The 20,054-nt window shown below is 41.6% G+C and overlaps 1 protein-coding gene across 4 annotated transcripts in view; it reads left to right on the top strand.

Annotated features, from left to right (window-relative positions):
- espn (espin) overlaps positions 1 to 20,054 on the top strand; it is a 167,979-nt gene that overhangs the window by 94,209 nt on the left and 53,716 nt on the right. For all 4 annotated transcript variants that reach the window (XM_087980336.1, XM_043676084.2, XM_043676086.2 and 1 more), the window contains exons 8-9: positions 1,844 to 1,996; positions 10,839 to 11,070. In XM_087980336.1, coding sequence (XP_087836462.1) covers positions 1,844 to 1,996; positions 10,839 to 11,070 — 385 coding nt within the window. The remainder of the gene's footprint in view (positions 1 to 1,843; positions 1,997 to 10,838; positions 11,071 to 20,054) is intronic.

The following is a 20,054-nucleotide window of genomic DNA, read 5'->3' as shown; positions in this document are numbered from 1 at the left end:
GGTGAATTGGCCATGCTAAGTTGTCCATAGTGTTAGGAGCATTAGTCAGAGGGGGGGTGGGTTACTCTTTGGAGGGTCGGTGTGGACTTGTTGGGCTGAAGGGCCTGTTTCCACACTGTAGGGCATCTAATCTAACCCGCCCAGTGGAAGCTGGTGATTTACATGTGGCCTCCATGACTCTCTGTTAGAATCCTTTAGGCTGCAGGACACTAGCTCATAGAGCACTGGATTGAGCTTGACATTGTTTCCTCTGTCAAAACTCACTGAGCTGACACTCTCTAGGACTGAGATTCAGGAAATTTAGAACCCAGGATGCTGGGCCCATATTTAAAGGGGCACCATACAATTCAGAGGCTGAGCCGATCCATAAAGTGGTGTCACATATCCAAGTTCCCAAGGGAAGGGCATGTAGGAAGCAGCCTGCAGTGCAGTGTGGAGATAGTGGCATTGTGTATATCATCCACCATACCTTCAGGTGAAACCACCAATGCCAACAACTGACCTGTGTCACAATGTAGGTATGTTCTGTGTTGGCTTTGGGACATCTTCATTTGCTGCAGCAACTGAAATTCAAATGTTGGAGATTTGAAAAGCAGAGATTTCCTTTTTAAAAAAAAAAATCCACAAAGCAAGGCTAGCTGGCCTTCAAGTATGAAGCTAGATCCTGCACAGCCATTAGGGTGACCCTCCCCACACCCTTCCAACATGTGAATCGTAGAATCCCTGGAATGTGGAAGCAGACCATTCAGCCCATCAAGTCTACATGACTCCTCCAAAGAGCATCCCACCCAGACCCACACCCCTACCTTGTAATCCTGTACTCCCCATGGCTAGTCCTTCTAGCCTGTACACTACTGGGCAATTTAGCATGGCCAAATCTGCCCATCTTTGGACTGGGGGAGGAAACTGACACAGACATAGTGAGAATGTGCAAACTCCAGACAGTTGCTCGAGGCAGGAATCAAACCTGGGTCCCTGGTGCTGTGACACCGTAGTGTTAACCATTGAGCCATCGTGCTGCCCCGAGTGGTTCAGCAGCAAGATCTGAATACCCGTTTTTGTTAGCTTTACACCATGCAATTGGTTTCAGCTAACCACCAAGGACCTGTACCAGATCTCAGCTAACGTGCAGGCTTGCCATTGCCTCACTTGAAGGACTATCCGAGGTGTAGTGCATGTGGGGAAGGGCTACGTGATAAATCTCATTTATTACATTATCCTCATTCATTGTGGCTGTCTTCATTAGCTGTTACATCAGAGGCTAAGTTAAGAGAGCGTGCACAAAAGCTACAGGAATTACATTAAGGCAATTTGGGTCAAATTTCCATAGTGGCCCATTGAGAAAATGAATAGCTGAAATGATTTGTAAATGGCTTCATCAATGATAAATCATAGGTATTTTAAGGTATATGCTGAGGTCAGGAATCTGGAAGAACCACTGTGGTCTTCAGTGAATAGCACTGTCTGATCTTTAGAGAAAGGAATCTCTCTGTGTGGTTCTGTTCTTCGGTGAGTCGTTAACTAATAATTCCCACTGAAGTAATTATTTAGTTTGCAACACAATCTCTTCAAAGCAACACACCTTCTTAGAACATATATGAGGCAAGTATGGACAGTCAGCTCAACAATGCCAAAATCCTACAACCTGACTGAACTACACAGATAAAATTAGATTCTATGCTGTTCTGTATCTGAATGCAGCTGGTACTTTACTGTTTGAAGTTTGACCATAATTTACAGTGAATTATATTTGTGGATGAACTGCTGTATATGTACATATGCTTTCACTTCTTTGGTTTTGTCTCTTGATCTTTACCTCCATCCTCCTTACCTCCACATACAGTTAAACCTCAATGAAATAAATCCAAACAGACTGAGGAGGGTAGAATCAAATCGAAAATCAAGAAGTTTTAACAAAGAGCCCAGCACAGCAGATTACTACAAGAGTCTGGGAAACGACGCAGAGGAGAAAAGTGGAATGGCGCCCAATGAGGAGGTGAGTTTGCTCTATGACACAGCTAAACAAAGTGTTTATCTAAAACTCTGATCCAGAAATGATTGTGGGTAACCTCCAAGCCAGAGTAACTAGGTAGTAAACAAAAGCAAACTACTGCAAAAGCTGAAGTGCAGACAGAAAATGCTGGAAACACCCAACAGGTCAGGCAGTATCTGTGGAGAGAGAAACTGAGTAATGTTTCAAGTCAATGGCCTTTCATCGGAACTGGGTCAACCTTGATCCAGAATAAATCGTCTTCACAGTAAATTCTTGATTCATTTCACTCCCTTCTAAGTTCCACATGATGTCAAAATAAGGTTAAATTCATTTTTGTATTAACAATTAAAAATTTATAGTGCACTACTTTTATGTGGAGGTAACAAGAACTGCAGTATCCTGTTTGGAATGTGCTTAGTGCCGGTCTGTGGCTGGAATTAAACACAACAGAAAAGTGGAGCAATTCGCTATTTGGTTGAAGTCACCACATGAGCTTTTACTAGTAAGTTAAAAATCACACAACACCAGATTATAGTCCAACAGGTTTATTTGGAAGCACTAGCTTTTGGAGTGCTGCTCCTTCATCAGGTAGCTGTGTCCACCTGATGAAGGAGCAGTGCTTTGAAAGCTAGTGCTTCCAAATAAACCTGTTGGACTAAAATCTGGTGTGTGATTTTTAACTTTGTCCACCCCACTCTAACACCCAATGTACTAACATGTTTCAATGAATTTCCTCTGACTCCATTACCTCTATCTGAAATAACACACCCATCCATCCATTGGAATATCATTAACTTAGCAAGGGCTCACATGATGAAGTTATCCGAAAGGCAGATACAATGCTGTATGACCTCCTTCAGTGCTACATCGTTCCGAGAAATCATTTAATCCCTACAGTGTGGAACTAGGCTATTCAGCCCATCGAATCCTCACCGACTCTCTGAAGAGAATCCCACCAAGACCCACCCTCTCTCCTATCCCATAACCCTGCATTTCCCATAGCCAATCTATCCAACCTCCACACCTTTGGACTTTGGGAGGAAACCAGAGCACCCAGACGAAACTCTCACAGACACTGGGAGAATGGCTGAAATTGAACCTGTGTCCCTGACGCTGTGAACCACTGTGCCAGTGACAGTACAGGATATATGGGAAATACAGCTAGGAAATACAGGACAGGCTTCTTTAAAACTAAACAGTCTAGGTGAAAGATTGTTAGCGTTATTTGAAGTAATTTGAGATCGTGTCCATTGCCAGAGTTGGCTGGAGGATTGCTGCACTTCCTTCCAATGTTCTACAGTCTGTGGGAAAGTAAAGTTAACTTATGACTCATTTCTAACAAAATTCTGCTGCAAATTGCTTCAAATTCCCCTTATCCTCTCACCTATTGTGAGGAGCTACATGCATCAAGTGCCATCTTCCTCTCAACCTCCAAAGTTGTAGCCAGTAACTGTCTTCCAGCCACCTAACAAACTTTACCTTGATTTTGCCCTGTTCCCTGTTGCGATCTACTGCTCTGGTGGGAGCTAAGTTTCAAAACTTATATCCTATCCACTACCAAGATCATTTATCTCTTCCTCTGAAACATTGACATGTCTCCATTTGTACCTTACTCCATTCTTGCTAAAAACCCCGATTGATACTTGTACCACTATTTGGCTTGCGCTTTTCAATAAAAAAACTCCAGTGCTTCCAATTTGGGTGTGTAATCTTTCCCATGTTTACAGATCTTACAGAGTGTTGTGCACTCTGTAAAAGCACTCTGTAAAAAGCACTCCTTTTTATGAAGGAGGGCTTATCACTGATATGCAACTACATGGGTATTAGCATGTGCTGTCTTATAAAATCAGCAGCAAACCTTTGCTGCCTCACAACACAAATGTCTTCCTTTGTTGCCAATGCTTTGGGGATGATCTGAGAATCATGTTACATGAATGCAAGTCTTCTCTGAAAAGCTCAATTACCCAAAATCACCAAAATTCCACTTTTTCTGCACAACAGAGTTTAGGGGTTGAATGTATATCCATGCAAAATCACTCCTGTTTGAAATGTTTTGTAACTAATAAATATGTTATGATTTTGAGATGCCGGTGTTAGTCTGGGGGGTACAAAGTTAAAAATCACACAACACCAGGTTATAGTCCAACACCTGATGAAGGAGCGGCGCTCCAAAAGCTAGTGCTTCCAATTAAACCTATTGGACTATAACCTGGTGTTGTGTCATTTTTAACTAAATAAATAAATGTTTTCAGCGTATAGTCGGCGTTGTAACACTTGGCAACCAATTTGCACACAGCAAGCTGCCATAAATGTGATAATGATGTGACGGTCTGTTTTTGTGATGTTGATTGAGGGATGGATATTCTCCAGGACAATCAGCTTTGCTCCATATTTGCTCACAAATAACAGGATTGAAGTAAATTCTAATTCAAGGTTCATCCCACATTTAACGAGCTGATTAATCTTAATCTTTGAATAGCCCTTTGTCTATTTTGCACGTAGCAACATCTAAAGGTAATAATCTTTTCTGAGTGTGAATAAATGATTTATTTATTGTCACTTGCATTCAATTTTGAATGATACAGTAAAATAATGAAAAGCTTCAATTATCACCATAATCTGGCACTATTTTGAATAGTTTAAGTATAAAAAGGATAAAAAAATATAACTGAAAGAGAGTCCTGATCACTGAACCAACTCGCTGACAACACCTACACTGCCACCCCTCCCCTACCGCCTCACCACAGGCTGTGCTAGACCCACCAACAAAGGAGTCCCCTCTCATTAGGCACCAACTCTTTGCCATAGGGCCCACCTTACTGAAGCCAACACTGATGCCCTTGCCAGGTTCCATGCTGAACCCACACTCATGCCACAACCAGGAGTCCCTTGGCTGCCAACTTGGTGATGCCAGGAATCCCGGCTCCAGGCATACCACGTTGCTGGTGCTGCTCTGGTCCTACTGCAGCCAAGAGTCCCTTGCTCCACTGCCAGACCAGGTTGCCACTACCATCTCACCAAGAGTCCTACACCAGCTGCCCTCCTCAGAGATATTGCCTCCATCTTGAAAGGTTTGTTACCGCTACCTCCAGTCCCAAACGCCAGGAGGATGTCCATGCTGTTGCCACCACCACTGCCTCCATTTGGCCATGAACAGCTGTGTCCACCACTACCTCCAACCACTGGGAGGAGCTGCCAGTCTGTGCAAGACCCGCTCTAGCTGCCACACTGATTTTGCCCATCTTGAATCTTTGTTTCTTACTCATTCCCCAGTGCACACATATTCGCCAACTTAGTGCAGAAAGATTCCACATTGTTTAGTAAACGATAACCATTTTGGTGAAGAAACAATTTATTTGTGAATATATTTTCTACAGTTTAAGATAGCAATATACCTTCAGATCTTACATGAATGCAACCTGTGGATAATCAACCAAAGAAGTATTTTTGTAATTCATCAGATTTAGATCAATCTGTATGTAATTTAAATAATAACATTTTCATCATGTTTTGAAACTAAAATGATTGGGGTGACTTATTGAAACTTCCAGAATACTGAGAGGCCTGGATAGAGTAGACATGGAGAAGATGTTTCCACAAAATAGCAATGGTAAAGTCATGTGATTCAACATTTGCTGTTTATTGCTCAATCAACTTCACTAAAAATAGATTATCGAGTTTGTTAACTTATTTCTGATTCTGGGATCTTGCTGTGCATTAATGGGTGCTGAATTCCTGTATATTACATCAATGACTACAATCATATTTCCTGTCTAGGAGATGAAATACTATGAGATGATCCAAGTGCAAAATTTCACTCCATGTGAAAAACTCTTTATCAAGTATTTTGCCAACTTTACTCGGGTGATCATTATCGTATACTTATAAAATGTAGGCTTTATTTTCACAGTAGAAACCCGGAAATTAAAATGAGATAAGAGGATGAAGAAAGAGCAGAAATGAGCCATTCAGCCCCTCAATTCTGCCTGGCCACTCCGTAACATCATTGATCTGTTTGTAATTCAAATTCCATATTTCTAACCTGCCATCATTACTTTTGATTCCCTTGCCTAACAAGAACCTATTGACCTCTGCTTTAAAAATATTCAATTACTCTGCTTTCAACACCTCTTCAGGGAGACATTTGCAAAGTTTCACAATCCCTTGAGAAAATAAAATTCTCCTCATCTCTGTCCGAAAAGGGTGATCCCTAATTTTAAAACACTGCCCCTAGTTCTGGACTAATTCATATGAGGAAACATAACTTCCACATTGAGTGAATGGTGCTGAACATTGTGCAATCATCAGAGAATATCTCCGCACCTAACCTTATGCTGAAAGAAGGTCATTGATGAAGCAGTTGACAATGGTTGGACCTAGCACATTACTCTGGAGAACTGAAGTTGTCCTGGAGCTTAGATAACTGATCTTCAACAACTTTGCAGAGTTTTCCCTCTGATTCGAATTGACTCCAGTTTTGCTGGGCTCCTTGATGCCACTCTCTGCCAAATGTACCCCGGTTGTCAAGGGCTCTCACTTCAACTTTGGAATTCAGCCCTTTTGTCCATGTTTGAAGCAAGGCCATTAATGAGTTAAGGAGGTGAGTGGCCCAGGTGGACCCCAAGTTAGGCATCAGGTGATTGTTGCTAAGTAAGTGCTGCTCGGCAGTAATGTTGGTGACACCTTCCTTAACTTTCCTGATGATTCTGGGTAGGCTGTAATTGACCAAGTTGTCCTTATTTTTTAATACATGGATAATTTTGCGTATTGTCAGGTAGACGTCACTGTTGCAGCTGCACTGAAACAGCTTTGCGAGGGAACACAGTAGTTCTGGAGCACAAGTCTTCAGCACTATTGCCAGAATGTTGTCAGGGCCCATAGGCCTTACAGTATCTTGTGGCTCTGGTGGCTTCGTAACATCTCGTGGACTGAAACAAATTGGCTGAAGACTGGTACCTGTGATGCTGGGGACCCCTAGAGGAGACCAAGATGGATCATCCAGTCAGCATTGCTTGTTGAAGATTGTTGTAAATGCTCCAGCCTTGTCTTTTCCCACTGACATACTGAGCTCCCCCACCATTGAGGATGGGCATATCAGTGGAGACTCCTCCAGTGCGCTGTTTAATTGTCCACCACCGTTCATGATTTGGATATGACAGGACTGCAGAGCTTAGATCTGGTTTGTTGATCGCTTAGCTCTGTCTGTCAGTTACTGCTTATACTATTTGGTATGCAAGTAGTCCCGTTTTGTAGCTTCACCAGGTTGACACTTCATTTCCTCAGCGCTGCTCCTCGCATTCCCTCATAAACTCTCTTTTGAACCAGGGGTGATTCCCTGACTTGATGGTTATGATTGAATGGGGGAATATAAGTCATTGTCATGCAGCACAGAAACAGATCTTTCAGTCCAACTCATCCAAGCTGACCAGGTTTCCCAAACTAAACTCATCCCATTTGCCTGTTTTTGGCCCATATCCCTCTAAACTTTTTCTGTTCATGTAGCTGTTCAAATGTCTTTTAAATGTTGTAACTATCAGCATCTATGACTTCCTCTAGCAGTTCATTCCATGTACGAAACACCCTCTGTGTGAAAATGTTGCCTCTCAGCTCCCTTTTAACTCCTTCTCGTCTCACCTTAAGTCTATGCCCTCTCGTTTTGAACTCCCCTACCCTTGGGAAGAGAGCTTTGCTAATCACTTGTCTATGCCCCTCATGATTTTATAAACCTCTATAAAGTCACCCTTCAACTTTTGACGTTCGAGGGGAAAAAAATAGTGTGAGTGTGCCCTTCCTCTCCTTCCAGTCTCAATAACATCCTCGTAAATCTTTTCTGAATCCTCTCCAATTTAATTAGATGCTTCTGATAGCAGGGTGACTAAAATTGGACGGAGTACTTCAAAATGTAGCCTCACTAAAATCCTGCGCAGCCACAACGTGATATCCTAACTCCTGTACTCAATGCTCTGACCATTGAAGGCAAGCATGCCAAATGCCTTCTTAACCACCGTGTCTACCTGTGGATGCCACTTTCAAGGGACTATGTACCTGAACTCCCAGGTCTCTCTGTTTGGCAACACACCCTAGGGTCCAACCATTGACTGCATAAGTCTTGCCCTCGACTATCTTATCAAAATGTAACGCCTTGCTTTTATCTAAATTAAACTCCATCTGCCACTCCTCAGTCAGTTGGCCTGCTGTACTTTTAGATAATCTTCTTCATTGTCCACTATACCACTCATTTTGGTGTCATCCGCAAATTTGCTAACCATGCTGCTGATATTCTTATTCAAGTCATTTATATAAACTGATTCCAACAGAACATCGCTGATCACAGGCTTCCAATCCAAAATACAAACTTCCGCCACCACCTTCTATCTCCTACAGTCAAGCCAATTTTGTATGCATTTGGCTAACTCTATCTGGATCCCATGTGATTCAGCTTTACTAACCAGTCGACTATGCTGAACTGTGTCAAAGGCCTTGCTAAAATCCATGTAGACAATATCTACCACTCTGCTCTTATCTATCTTCTTGGTCACATCCTAAAAAAAAAAGTAAAAATAAAACTCAAATCAAGTTAGTGAGACATGATTTTCATGATATCCCTAATCAGTCCTTGCATTTCCAAATGCATGTAATTCCTGGCTCTCAAAATCTCCTCCAACAACTTACCACCATGATGACAGACTCACCGTCTATAGTTCCCAGACGTTGCCTTGCAGCATTTCTTAAATAAAGATACAACATTAGCCACCCTCCATTCCTCCAACACCTTACCTGTAGCTGTAGATGATGCAAATATATCTCTGCCATGCAGCCTGCAATTTCTTCCCTAGCTTTTCACAATGTCCTGAGCTAATATTGATATACTAGACCATGATCTTACAGATGGTGGTGAAGTACAGTTTTGTTGATGGCCCTTTATTGTTTGAAATCTGTCCCATTTAGCAGGCTGATAGTGCCATACAACACAAGTCTCAGTGTGAAGACGGGACTTTGTCTCCACAAGTTCCGTATGGTGGTCACTCTTCATGGGCAGATGCATCTGCAGCAGGTACAGTGGTGAGGATGAGATCAAGTATATTTTTCCCTACTGTTGGTTCCCTCACCACCTGCTGCAGACCCGGTCTAGCAGCCATATCCTTGATGACCCGACCAGCTCGATCAGTGCTGCTGCTGACAACAAATGGTGACGGACACTCACAGTATATTCTATGTCCTTCTGTGTTCAACACAGAGGAGTACTGATTCATTGGCCGAGGGGATGGGGGTGTTATGTTTGAACAGGAGGAGTTTTTTCCTTCCCTATGTTTGATCTGATGTTGTGAGATTTCATGTGGTCCAGAGTCAATGTTGAGGACTCCCAGGGCAACCTCCTCCCAGATGTACACCTTCCAGCTGTCCTGGTGGAAAAGGAGATAACCAGAAATGTTGAGGGCATTGTCTGGGACATTGTGTGTAAGGTGTGATTCCGTGAGTACATCAATGTCAGGCAGTTGCTTGACTGGTCTGTGAGACAGCTCTTCCAGGTTTGGCACTAGCCCCAGATGTAGATGAAGAGACTTTGTGGGGTCAACAGGACTGAGTTTGCTGTTGTCTTTTCCAGTGTCTTAGTCAATGCCAAGTTATTGTCAAGTTTCATTCTTTTTTAAATACTTCAATCATGTCACCCTCATTCTTCTAAATCTCAGTGAAAACAAGTCCAGTGTAACCAGCCTTTCCTCAAAGGGAGGCAATGGCCTTTGGTATTATCGTTAGACTATTAATGGGAATCGGTTTAGCTCAGGTGGCTGGATTGCTGGTTTACAGACCAGTGTGATGCCAACAGTGTGAGTTCAACTTCCATCACTAGTTTGAGTTACCATGAAGGACTCTCCTTCTCAACCTCTTCCCTTGCCTGAGGGCTGGTGGCCCTCAGGTTAACTCACCACCAGTTGCTTCTCTTTAATGAGAGAGCAGCCCCTATGGTCTGGTAAGACTATGGCGATACAACAACAGCAACTATTAATCCAGAGACCCCTGGTAATATTTTGGGGACAGAGGTTTGAATCCATGCCAGATAGTGGTATTTGAATTCAGTAGAAATAAGTCTGAAATTAAGAACCTAATGATGACCATGAAACCATGGTCAATTGTTGGAAAACCCTTCTGGTTCACTAATGTCCTTTTAAGGAGCTGCCTGGTCTGGCCTACATGTGACTCCAGACCCACAGCAATGTGGTTGACTATTAACAATTGGGGATGGATATGAAATGCTGGCCCAGCCAGTGATACACACATCCCTTGAATGAATAATAAAAAAAAATCATTCCGGGTATCAATCTAGTAAACCTACTCTGAACTGCCTCTAATATAATTAGATTTAAGAACACAGGGTAATTGATTTCGGACTGAGAGGAGGAGAAATCTCTCTATTCAGAGTGGTGAGTCTGTGCTATTCAGTGTCATAAAACATGGTTGAGGTCAAAATATTGATGATTTTCAAGGAGGAGTTAGATATTGTTCATGGGGTGAAAGGGATCAAAGGATGTAAGGGGAAAGTGGGAACAGGTGGCTGAGTTGAATGATCAGCCATGATCATGTTGATTGGTGGAGTAGTCTCAAAGAGCTAAGTGATCTACTCTTCCTCCTATTTGCTGTCTTTTTCCAGTGAAATAGTCACTATAGTGGGGCACTATCTCCTGCTTTGGGAGATTACAATTTGTGATAACTACTTTTTTAAATGGATTAAATCCTGGGGTCTGGAATCCTCCATGACAATAGTAATGGGTGTAAAGTAAAAATTGTTACATATGTCAATGGTAACCTGTATTTTTAATCACCAATTGCTAATTATTTTCACTAGGGCTCTCTTGTATCTCAGGAGGGACTGAGGAATGGAAGTGTACCAGAAAAGCAAACAACCAATGACATACCTGCTCCTCCACCTCCTCCCCCACTCCCTGAAACTGGGTCAGTCCTTGCTCCTCCGCCTCCCCCTCCTTTGCCATCCACAGGGACCCCACCCCCACCCCCACCCCCGCCCCCACCCCAACAGCCCAGCAACCAACAGCGGCGACCTTCATCGTCTGCGGCAAGTAAGTATTCAAATTTATTATGGTTTCTCAAATTTCTTTAACCATTTTGCACAGATTCTGTGAAAGAAATGGCTGGGGGAAGGGGAATAATCTAATAGTGGTTTTTAAAACTATGAAGGGTTTTTGAAAGGATGGAATTAAAGAAGATATTTCCAGAACTGCAGGAGTCTGAAAGCAAGGGGTTGTAAAAAATAAGATAGTCACTAATTGATGCATTTAAAAAAATTAGAAGACACTGCCTTACTTAGAGATTGATTTAGAATGGGAAATTTACTACCAAATGGAGCAGTTGAAATATGACCTGGATTCTTTATGAGGGAAGCCATTGAGGGCCTTCAGTTGAGAAAAAGTTGATTATGGCCCTTTCTACTCAGACTTTGCTTGATGGAGATGGGAGGAGATTGGGTATCTGACGCAAAGACCACCCACCTCAATTTCCAAACCTTCCCACTTATTCTGTGGCTCCTGCGAGCCTAGAAAATTATAGGTATGTTAGGAATAAAAGAATGACTAGGGTAGGAATAGGTCCAGTCAAGGATAGTAGTGGGAAGTTGCGTGTGGAGGCGGAAGAGATTGGGGAGACACTGAATGAATACTTTTCTTCAGTATTTACTCAGGAACAGGGCATTGTCGTCGATGTGAATACTGAGTCACAAATAAGTAGAATGGATGGCTTTGAGGTATGTAGAGAAGAGGTGTTGGAAATCCTGGAAAAGGTGAAAATAGATAAGTCCCCTGGGCCTGATGGCATTTATCCTAGGATTCTCTGGGAAGCAAGGGAGGAGATTGCAGAGCCATTGGCCTTGATTTTTATGTCCTCTTTGTCTACAGGAGTAGTGCCAGAAGACTGGAGGATAGCAAATGTGGTTCCCTTGTTCAAAAAGGGGAGTAGGGATAACCCTAGTAACTATAGGCCGGTGAGTCTCACTTCTGTTGGATTAGGAATTGGCTGGATGGAAGAAGACAGAGGGTAGTAGTTGATGGCAAAGTTTCTTCATGGAGTGCCGTCACTAGCGGTGTTCCGCAAGGATCTGTTTTGGGACCATTGCTGTTTGTCATTTTTATAAATGACCTGGAAGAGGGGTTAGAAGGTTGGGTGAGCAAGTTTGCGGATGATACGAAAGTCGGAGGAGTTGTTGACAGTGAGGAAGGATGTGGCAGGTTACAGCAGGATATAGAGAAGCTGCAGAGCTGGGCAGAAAGGTGGCAAATGGAATTCAATGTAGCTAAATGTGAGGTGATTCACTTTGGGAAGAATAACAAAAAGATGGGGTACTGGGCTAATGGTCGGATACTTGGTAGTGTGGATGAGCAGAGGGATCTTGGTGTCCATGTACACAGATCTCTGAAAGTTGCCACCCAGGTAAATAGTGCGGTGAGGAAGGCATATGGCGTACTGGCTTTTATTGGTAGAGGAATTGAGTTCCGGAGTCCTGAGGTCATGATGCAGTTGTATAAAACTCTGGTGCGGCCGCATCTGGAATATTGTGTGCAGTTTTGGTCGCCATACTATAGGAAGGATGTGGAGGCACTGGAACGGGTGCAGAGGAGGTTTACCAGGATGTTGCCTGGTATGGAAGGAAGATCGTATGAGGATAGACTGAGACACTTGGGGCTGTTTTCATTAGAGAAAAGAAGGTTTAGGGGTGACTTGATTGAGGTGTACAAGATGATTAGGGGGTTAGATAGGGTTGACAGTGTGAACCTTTTCCCGCATATGGAGTCGGGTATTACAAGGGGGCATAGCTTTAAATTAAGGGGGGGTAGATATAGAACTGAAGTTAGGGGTAGGTTCTTCACTCAGCGAGTCGTAAGTTCATGGAATGCCCTGCCAGCAGCAGTGGTGGACTCTCCCTCTTTATGGGCATTTAAGCGGGCATTGGATAGGTATATGGAGGATAGTGGGTTAGTATAGGTTAGGTGGGCTTGGATCGGCGCAACATCGAGGGCCAAAGGGCCTGTACTGCGCTGTATTCTTCTATGTTCTATGTTCTAAAATTCTACCCTTGGTATTGATTTGTTCCTGGTTTTGAAATGAGTGGAGTTAAGCATTCTAACTGCTTGTACATTGGATTGTTTAAGGAAAAAAAAGTAAAGATTCGCTTAGCAGCCAATTTTACTGGTGAAAATTTAACTTGATTTGAAGGAAAGATAAAACTCAGACCTATTATTTGGATATAAACAGAAATTAGACAGCGCAAGTGAAATTTTCCTCTTAAGTGTTTAAGCTGAGTAGATCTCATTGGGATTCCATGTTTTCTTGTGTCTGGGTTATCTGTCTTACCACCACTAGAAATTTGGAAAGATTTTTTGATCAATACTTGCTTCAGGTAATCCTTTTTGATATTCTTATTTTATTCTGAAGAGACCACTTGCTGTTGTGATTAATGGTCAATAGTATTGTTTTTAAAAAGTATATAATCCATAAATATTCCTGAAGAACATGTTCATAAGGCAGCATTCCACTTCCCTGTTTCTAAGAGCAGATCCAAATGGCTTTTACTTTTGATCCAGAAAGTTGTAGTTTCAAGGGCCATTTCAAAGTCTGGCTTGATTCCAGCATTATTGAGAGAATGTGGATTGTTGGCTTTGTGATCTTCTTGCTGAGGTATGCCCTACACTGTGGACTGTAACATTTTTCTTCGGGCTGTTTCAAAGAAGAGGAGGAAATTCCCCCTGGGTCCTGAGGAACATTTATCCCTCAACTGACACCACTTTGAAAAAAGAAAATACATTGTTATCACATTGTGATTATGGAATTTGCAATGTGCAAATTTGTTTTGCTAGATTTTATACATTGCAACTATGATAACACAAATACTTAATTCCCTGTAAAGAGCTTTGGGATGCTGTGAAGTTGTGGAAGATGCTTTAGATAAATTTAAGTGGAATCTTTGTGTGGAGACTCTCAAGTTAGAGCAGTATGAAGGTCACACCTTGCCCTTAACACTGAAGAAGGCCAAATGCCATCAATCTAGTGCTGAGCTTTGGGAAGAATAGATTCCTTCAACAGTGCATGATAATGCCAAACTCATCTATTTATGTCTGCTAACTGGGGTAGAATCTAAATACTGGGTGCCTATACCAGTGATAAGACACTGGTGTTCTGAGGAACCTGCAGGTGCACAGCCTGCAACTGTCAGGTGTACACTGCTGACACAGATTTAGAAAATTCACCCTTTACTCAACATTTTGGTTGCATCAGAGTTAAAGAGTTGATCCAGAAGCCAATCCACGTTGATCTTTGCAACATTCAGAGAACAAATCATGAAGCCATTATCTAACATTCAAACCTGTAGCTACATTACTGAAACTATTCTTGGAGATTTGTTTGTTAAAATCTGAGTTCAAGATCGAGGTGGGTTGATAACAAACCAAGCTAAGACTGCTGACTTGTTCAATTCTGGCTATTCTGATATGGCAATACTGATTCGTAATAGATGCATGGCCTTCATCACAATGCATGGGGTAATTTGAGAGATGAAGCAAGTATCATTGTCATTGTGTGGGATAAAGGAGATAATGCCACCACAAGGTTGAAGGGCCCACTTTACGATCAATTCAGGCAGCTGGTGGGGCTGCAAACTATCAATACAGTCTGTGAAAATTATACCTCTAAATAATTGTGTGACCTTGGTGGGTCAGCATGAGGTGAGAGTGCAAGCTAATGCAACATGTTGAGAACAGGATTGTCAAGCTGCAGAAAACAAGTAAACAAAAACTCATCGTGTCCTTTTCATTTGTTAATGAGTCACTATCAGCCATTAATATGTTCTTATATTAGGAAAGTAAATATTTCCCTTTGCGTATTGAATATCATTTTAGAATGGTATGCTATTGCTTTATGATGTGAGTACACAAGATCTTATCTGACATCCCATAACAATGGTTGACAAGCAATTTCATAAAAGCTGAATTTGTGATTCACAGGAAAGCTTTTCATAGATGTTTCCTCCATTTAGTCTGCTCTTGCTACCAAACAAAAAGTTGTTCTGTTAACACAGAAGTGAAAAATAAACCCAAATTTGCTGATGCGTATAAACACAACAGCATATATCCTGAAGCAACAGACTGACTGGACAGGTCTCCGATGCAAATATATCCTGACACTGAAAATGTGTTTTTTACCAAGGTTTTTCAGAGTGATTTCTGTGATTTATCAGATTCCTGCACTCAGTAGTGCATAATGTTGTGGTTCCATGGAAAATAAAAATCTTATGAACAATAAATACAGAGGAGAACTCATTCTGTGGATAATATTGAACCAAGTCAGTTGTGTTGGAGGGGACCATCTTGTAAAGCCCTGTGAGAACACGTTTGAATATACTTGACAATTTTCTTTAAAGAAATGGTACATGCTGCTTTCTGTGTCTGAACATTGTCATCTGGATGTTGGGGGATTATAGTGTGCGTCTGCAATCGCAACTGGAAAAAACTTCCTTTTTTTGTTTTCAATTCTGTTATTGCATGGCAGGTTGAACTCTTTGTGGTGTGGTGGGAGCTGTCTTGTTAGTGGCATTTCACTGACAAAGCATGTGGCAGGTACTTCGCTGTGTGTTCTCTTGCAGTGATGCTGTGCACAATGCATTTCCAAAGGGGGACCCTATCGCTGTTGTGGGAGGGAGGAGAGTGGAGGGAGGCTGAAGTGTGGGAGGTGGGTCAGACCCAGCTGAGAGCCTTGTCAACTACAATCGACCAGTTGTATTATTGCTAGACTATTGATCCAGAGAAATCTTAACCTGCTTGGCACACCCTCCTCATTCCTGAAGAAGGACTTATGCCCAAAACATCGATTCTCCTGCTCCTTTCATGCTGCCTGACTTGCTGCGCTTTTCCAGCAACACATTTTTCAGCTATTGATCCAGAGACCCAGGTAACATTCTGGGGACCTGGTTTTGAATCCAACCACAGTGGATGGTGGAAATTGAATTCAATAAATTTAAATCTGGAATTAAGAATTTAATGATGAGCATGAAACCATTGATGGTTGTCAGGAAAAGCCCATCTGGTTCACTAATGTCCTTTAAGGAAGGAAACTGCTGTCCTTACTTGGTCTAGTCTGCAGGCCCACAACAATGTGGTTGGCTCTCAACAGTCCTCTGGGCAATTAGGGATGGACAATGAATGCTGGCCCAGCCAGTGACACTCACATCCTGTAAATGAATCAAAAAAAGAAGCTGGACAATGCTGACTGATGTCCTAACCTTAACGTCTCAATGTTATATCGTTACAATGGACGTTGAAGATCTGTACAGAAATATAGCTTTTTTCTTAGAATCTTGGAGACCCTGTGACAGTGTGAGCAATCATTCTGGATTTTCCAGAACTTATAATTTAATTTGGCCTTTTGCCCCAGATCCCAGATCAGTCCTTGCCAGGATACATTTCTCTGAGATTCGGGGTCAGCCTGTGGGCGATTGAGAAGGATCCAAACTGGCAGACGGCCGCATTAGAATAGACGTGAGTTGCAAGCTTTTGCCCTGATCTTAGTGTTCCGCCCCCAAACCTGTTGCCTATCCCCTCACTGCGACATGTTTGGCAGCTTGCCCTTACACTAGTGAACTAGAGCGTTTCTTTTTAACAATCAGCAACATTAGATTATTAATTTCAGATTTTTAATAAAATTCAAATTTAACCATCTGCCATGGTGGGAGTTGAACCAAGCCCCCAGAACATAACCAGAGTTTGTGGATTGATAGCCTAGTGGTAGTATGACTGGGCCATCACTCTCTCTCCCTTAGACTGGGACTTAGCATAACCTGGAAGATAAGAGGGGCTACAGCGGTTGATTGGATTGGCTTGGGATATGAGGAGATATGAGGTTGAGGGCTAAGGGTCCTTATTGTTTTGTTATAACTGGGACAAAGGTCCACAGCAGACTTTATAAAAAGCCAGCATCTGGCAATCCCTGTAGTTGTTTCTAAATTCTGCCTCAGCTTAACCCATACCTCACACTCCCCTTCCCCAGCACGAAATCTTACCTGAGAACTACTGATGCAAGAGCTCTGAGGTGGGATATTTCCCCACTACCATCTCAAAAATTAAAATCGAACCCATAGAAACAGACTGATGTTCAAAATATCTTTAATAAATTTCCCCAAACTGAAAGATCTGAATGATGCAATAATCCCGTTCCGACACTTGGTCTAACGCAAAAAGACTTTGAATTCAGTAATAAATATTATGTCCACATCCAAGGCATGACTTTGGATAGGTACTTTTCCCCAGTCTGTGCAAACTTATTTATGAAAGATTGGACAGAGAGTTTACTCAACAATTGTCTCAGGCTTCCATGTGTTGCTTTGGCTATTTGGATATCTCAGGTATTTGGACTCACACAGAAACAGAATTAGAAGAATAACTGATGCCTGTGTGCACACAGGCTGGTGTGGAAGTATAGGAGAAAGTGAGGACTGCAGATGCTGAAGATTAGAATCGAGAGTGTGGTTCTGGAAAAATATAGGTCAGGCAGCACCCACGGAGCAGGAAAATCGACATTTCGGGGAAAAGCCTTTCATCAGGAAAAAATTGGAAGTATAACTGTGGAAGTATAATATGTGCAGCTGAATAGTAGATTGGTAATCTTGCGTTGATGATCAAAACACATTATTGTTTGTACCTCAAATTGTGAAAGAATTGTCAAACTCCCACCCGGTTAATTAGCAATTGATCCATTGTATGCTTTCTCTTGATGCAAACTCAATTAATCTGAGAGTTGCTGAAAAAAGAGACATGCCATTGAAACCTTTCATCTTGCACTGATCAGGACAGGAGTGCAAGAATACCAAATCTCAAAGGAAACAAAATTTATACTGAATAGTGTGAAGGACACCTTTTGATTAAGGTGTCCTTCACACTATTTGTAATGTCGTTGCAATGCTATGGAAAATCAGTAAAATGACTTATTCTTATTTATAAATAGAACCATGAAATGACTTTTACTTACTTTAACCTTATGTCTGAGGGCCTTTCAAAAAAAGCTTTATTTTCTTTGTGGCTTTGATTTTATTCCCTATGCAATACCGTGGGCAATAAACCAGATCTCCACTAGCACCCCACTAAACTGTACCCTAAAGAATCCAAATGTGAAACCCAGGGCAACTCTCCATTACATTCTGTGTTCCTCACTATGTCTGGTTCAGCTCCACCACTCTGCCATGATAACTTAATTGAAGTAAGTTGATTATTCAAGGTGACCATTTTGAATAGGTGCCTGCAGACCAGTTTGAATGACCCACCTTCTGTTAACTACTGCTATTTATGCAAAGTAACTTACACATAACATTATAATAATGCATGTTGCTAAACAGTAGTGAGAGTCCAGGACTGGATACGTAAGGAAAAGATAACGCAAATAAATTTTGAGGGTGTATGTTAAACTCAGATCCCAATGCTGCACAGCATGATGTTTTAAGCCAACATTGTGCAAACTGATAATAAACCTTTGAAATAATGTTTGACAAGTTTGAACATTGGAAAAATTGAATCGTTAAAATATACTTAATTTGTCTTGAAACAATTGAGGGATTGAGAATAGTACTTACATTTATTTACTGATATAACAATAGTGAGAGAGCTCATAGTTTTTGATTAATTACTTTCCAGTACTTCTGAATGATACGATAAAGTTCTATCAAAATACAGTTTGTTTCTTTCCTTTGATCCCTTTCTTTATTTCTGAAAGAATATCTTCAGCTGAAAAGAATACCAACTGGAAAACTAATAAATAATTTATTACGATAATAAGGTTGCAAAAATGATGTTCAAGAAATCAAAGCAACATTAGAGTCATAGAGGTATACAGCATGGAAAAAACACTACCATGTCAGACCATTGAGTACAAGCATTGGGACATCATTTTAGAGCTGTACAAGACATTAGTGAAGCGATATTTTCTTATCAGGAAGGGTATTTCAGCTAATCTCAGCTGTGCCCTTATGATCTATCAGTGAACACAAGAGGTATCACAACCCTGAGGCTTTCCCAACTTTCACCTCAAGGTTACTAAAACTGATTGTGTTGCCACTGTTTACTCAGCAGTGGGTGATTTTAACAGACCACAAGGCCCTATTTGAAGTACAGGAAGGAAACCATTCAGGATTTAAGTATTTCCCTTAACTTTAATTTCTAAGTCTGATCATTGCAGTATGTGGCAGTTTGACATGCACAAGTTGGCTGTCACATTTCGTTGAACTCAAAATCATTTAATAGGTCATAATGTGGTGTGGAACATTTGAAGGTTATGAAAGATGCTATTTAGATTCATATTCTTTCTTCTAACATCAAGGCCAATTCATCAAGGGTGTAATAGGCCCAAGTGCGACTTCAGCTCCTGTCAATTGTGGTTTTGCAACAGGAGTTTACTGAGCTTATAATGTATAATTCACAATGCTTTACCAAGGTGTAAAATGCTACTCTGTCAGAAGTGAAGAACGGCTCTTGTCAGAACAAACTGTACTGTGATTTTTAAAATCGAAGCAAACGCTGGACGTCTGTAATAAACAGAAAATGCAGGACACACACAGCAGGTGCGTCTACAATGTGCAAGGCAAAGATGCGTTAATATTGCAGGTGTGTTCTGTTGCGTTAATATTGCACGAAACATTTGCTTGCATTTACTGCTGCATTAAAGGCATCTCATTGTATACAATTCATTTGGACTTTATAACAAAGATTATTTTCAAGCTCATTCTCAACTTCTGGACAATGCTAGCAAGGCCAACATTAGTTGTCCATCCTTTGTTTCTCAGGAGAGTTGGTCGGTTGAGGTGAGCGGTTGGCTTTCTTCCAAAATCATTCAAACCTATTTTGAAATGATTGGGTGAGGTGCCAGTCCACTTCAGAGGCACTTAAGAGGTACCCATGTAATGTTGTGTTTGTAATCATACAAAGGCAACAAACTTCTTTCGGTAAAGGACATGAGTAAACCAACCAAGCCTTTACATGTGCAGCCCATTAAGCAACAACTGCTGTGGGCACGTTGT

This window comes from Chiloscyllium plagiosum, unplaced genomic scaffold, assembly GCF_037043375.1.
Source record: "Chiloscyllium plagiosum isolate Xiang-an unplaced genomic scaffold, Cpla_swu_hap1 HiC_scaffold_37, whole genome shotgun sequence".
NCBI classification, from domain to species: Eukaryota; Metazoa; Chordata; class Chondrichthyes; order Orectolobiformes; family Hemiscylliidae; genus Chiloscyllium; species Chiloscyllium plagiosum.
The sequence above is the reverse complement of the archived record's forward strand: the minus strand, read 5'-3'. Positions and strand labels throughout refer to the sequence as shown.